At 32.2% G+C, this 2,306-nt stretch overlaps 1 protein-coding gene across 1 annotated transcript; it reads right to left on the bottom strand.

Annotated features, from left to right (window-relative positions):
• Window positions 1-327, bottom strand: LOC113774324 (putative lipid-binding protein AIR1B). Its single transcript, XM_027318873.1, has one exon. It carries the CDS (start codon window positions 325-327, stop codon window positions 1-3), a length of 327 nt encoding a protein of 108 aa, XP_027174674.1.
• Between the last annotated feature and the right edge of the window lie 1,979 nt (window positions 328-2,306).

Genomic DNA, 2,306 nt, shown 5'->3' with positions numbered 1-2,306 from the left:
TCAGAGACATTGGTACCCTGATGGATAGGTCTTGCCACAGCCATTCACAATCGCTGTAACGGTAGCTGTGAGATCCAGGGTGAGGAGGCTCCGAGTTTTCAAGTAGGCGCAAAGGCAAGCAGCTGCGTCGAGGTCAACAAGGTCAGTAAAGCAACCGCAGCATGGACTACCTATATCTATGATGGGGACCCCCAGCAAAGCAAGGCATACAGTCAAGTCCACGACAGATGTGCAAGCAGGGAGGATCGTGGCACTGACCTGAGTGAAAAAGATAAGGTTAAAGGCAAGAAAGAGAGCTACGGTGCTTGTGGAGGCCTTGGAACCCATATTCTCAAACCCTACACTAATAGTATGCAAGTATTGTTGGTTTAGTCAAGAAAGAAGGGCTTTTGCTGTGCAATGTTTTGGTAGAAGTTGAGGGTTTTTATAGGGAGCAAGGCGGGTCAACTTTCTTGGTTTCGCTGCAATGATGGAACTGGGGAGGCCGGTTTTTGGGTCCGGGGGGGGGGGGCCACGGCTCCCCTAAGTTTTGAAAACCTTAATTCATAATATAAATATACGTGTAAAGCAAAACTGGCCTCTAAATTTACGTTTTATTGTGCTAATTATTTAACATTCAAAAAATTAAACATATAATTTGATTATCCATAGTAAATTGGTCCAATTTGACATACTATAATAAAAAGACCCAATTCATAATTATCAGTGGGCTAACAATAATTATTACTTTATTGGCTCATATGCAAATATACAATTTAGTCTAATTGATTAAACTTGTTTTCACTCATCCTGTATTAACTACAAATACAGAGTGGATATTTTTAATTATGAAAATTATCAAGACAAAGTTTCAAAACAAGATGAAAGATAATTTCTTGAATGATTGCTTAACTATGTACATAGAAAAGAAAGTTATTGAAAAATTTAGCACTGATTCAATTATAAATAAATTTAATTCTATGTAAGAGCATAACATCATTTTACTTTTAAGAAAAAGATGTTAAAATTTCAAGGTATGCTAATATAACTTTTATCTTTTCTAATTGAAAATATACACACACACACACATATACATACATACATATATATATATATATATATATATATATATGTATGTGTGTGTGTGTATTACATATATGACAAATTGGAGCATCTTCTCATAATATGCAAGTTGGGCGGTTTGTGACATAAAATATTTAATCAAAGGTTATTTCTTGTCTTAATTTTTATTTTCTTTATAACTAAATTTAATATTTGATATTTTTAGATGTCATATATTTAAATAGATGAAAATTATTTTGAACATAATATATTAAGATAATTTTGTTAGGAAAAATTTTGATCCCATAGGAAAAAAAACTTGCCTCTGTCACTATTAGCTGGCAACTCAAGCATAGGTTGGCAAACCCATTGGATGAGTGAATAAGATGTGTCAAAATTGCATGTAGCCATTAGGGGTGGGTATGGATCGGGTACGCATCTCATGCACCATTTTCTAACCCTTACTTGACCCGCATATCAACGAGTATCCGATAATTGGGCACCCGTTGAGACAAGGTCGAGTCAACGGGTATCCGTCTAGCTCCACTTATCATTAATTTTTTTTAAAAAAATGATTTATACTAATTTAATTTTGTATGTTACATATTCATTTAAGATTTAATAAAAAAATTTTCTCAAAAAAAATCTTCCACTAAGAAACAAGTATTCTCAAAAAAAAATCTTCCACTAAGAAACAAACATTCGAAGAGAACACAAGAAAAAGGAAAAAACTTAAAAGAATTCAAAATCAATGAAAATTTGAAATAAGTAGTAGCTTTTTTTTTAATATACATATTCCACATTAATTAAACTTTTTTAAAAAAAAATATAAAATCATAGCCTCTACAAATAAATTTTATAAACAAACTATAGTCTCCCATTTTTTGTAATGCAATTTGTTTAATGGAATTACTTATTTAGCTCTGAAAATATTATTTTGTAATATGTGTATAAAAATAAAAATAAAAATTATATATGCAAGGCTGGTTGGGTACCTTCAGGTTTTTAATTATGTGATTCTATCCCGTCTTGTATCTAAACAGGTATCTGATTCTCTTTTGATCCGGTCAAATAATATAGATTGGATATCCTAATTTTTGGATTGAATCAGATCGGATATGGTAAATTTTTGGATTAACAGGTATTTTTGCCCACCCCTAGTTGCCATGTTCCTCGATGATAACTCAAGATCAAGTCTAGACAGGAATTAGAGTTTATCCCAACCCAATATGTAGGTTATTTAAGAGTTTGAAGTATGCATATTC

This window comes from Coffea eugenioides, chromosome 6, assembly GCF_003713205.1.
Source record: "Coffea eugenioides isolate CCC68of chromosome 6, Ceug_1.0, whole genome shotgun sequence".
Taxonomy (NCBI): Eukaryota; Viridiplantae; Streptophyta; class Magnoliopsida; order Gentianales; family Rubiaceae; genus Coffea; species Coffea eugenioides.
Note: the sequence above shows the minus strand (reverse complement) of the source record. Positions and strands in the feature narration are given on the sequence as shown.

Bases quoted from the DNA above. Each gene is read 5' to 3' on its own strand.
- LOC113774324 (XM_027318873.1), bottom strand. From the start codon at position 327: ATGGGTTCCAAGGCCTCCACAAGCACCGTAGCTCTCTTTCTTGCCTTT.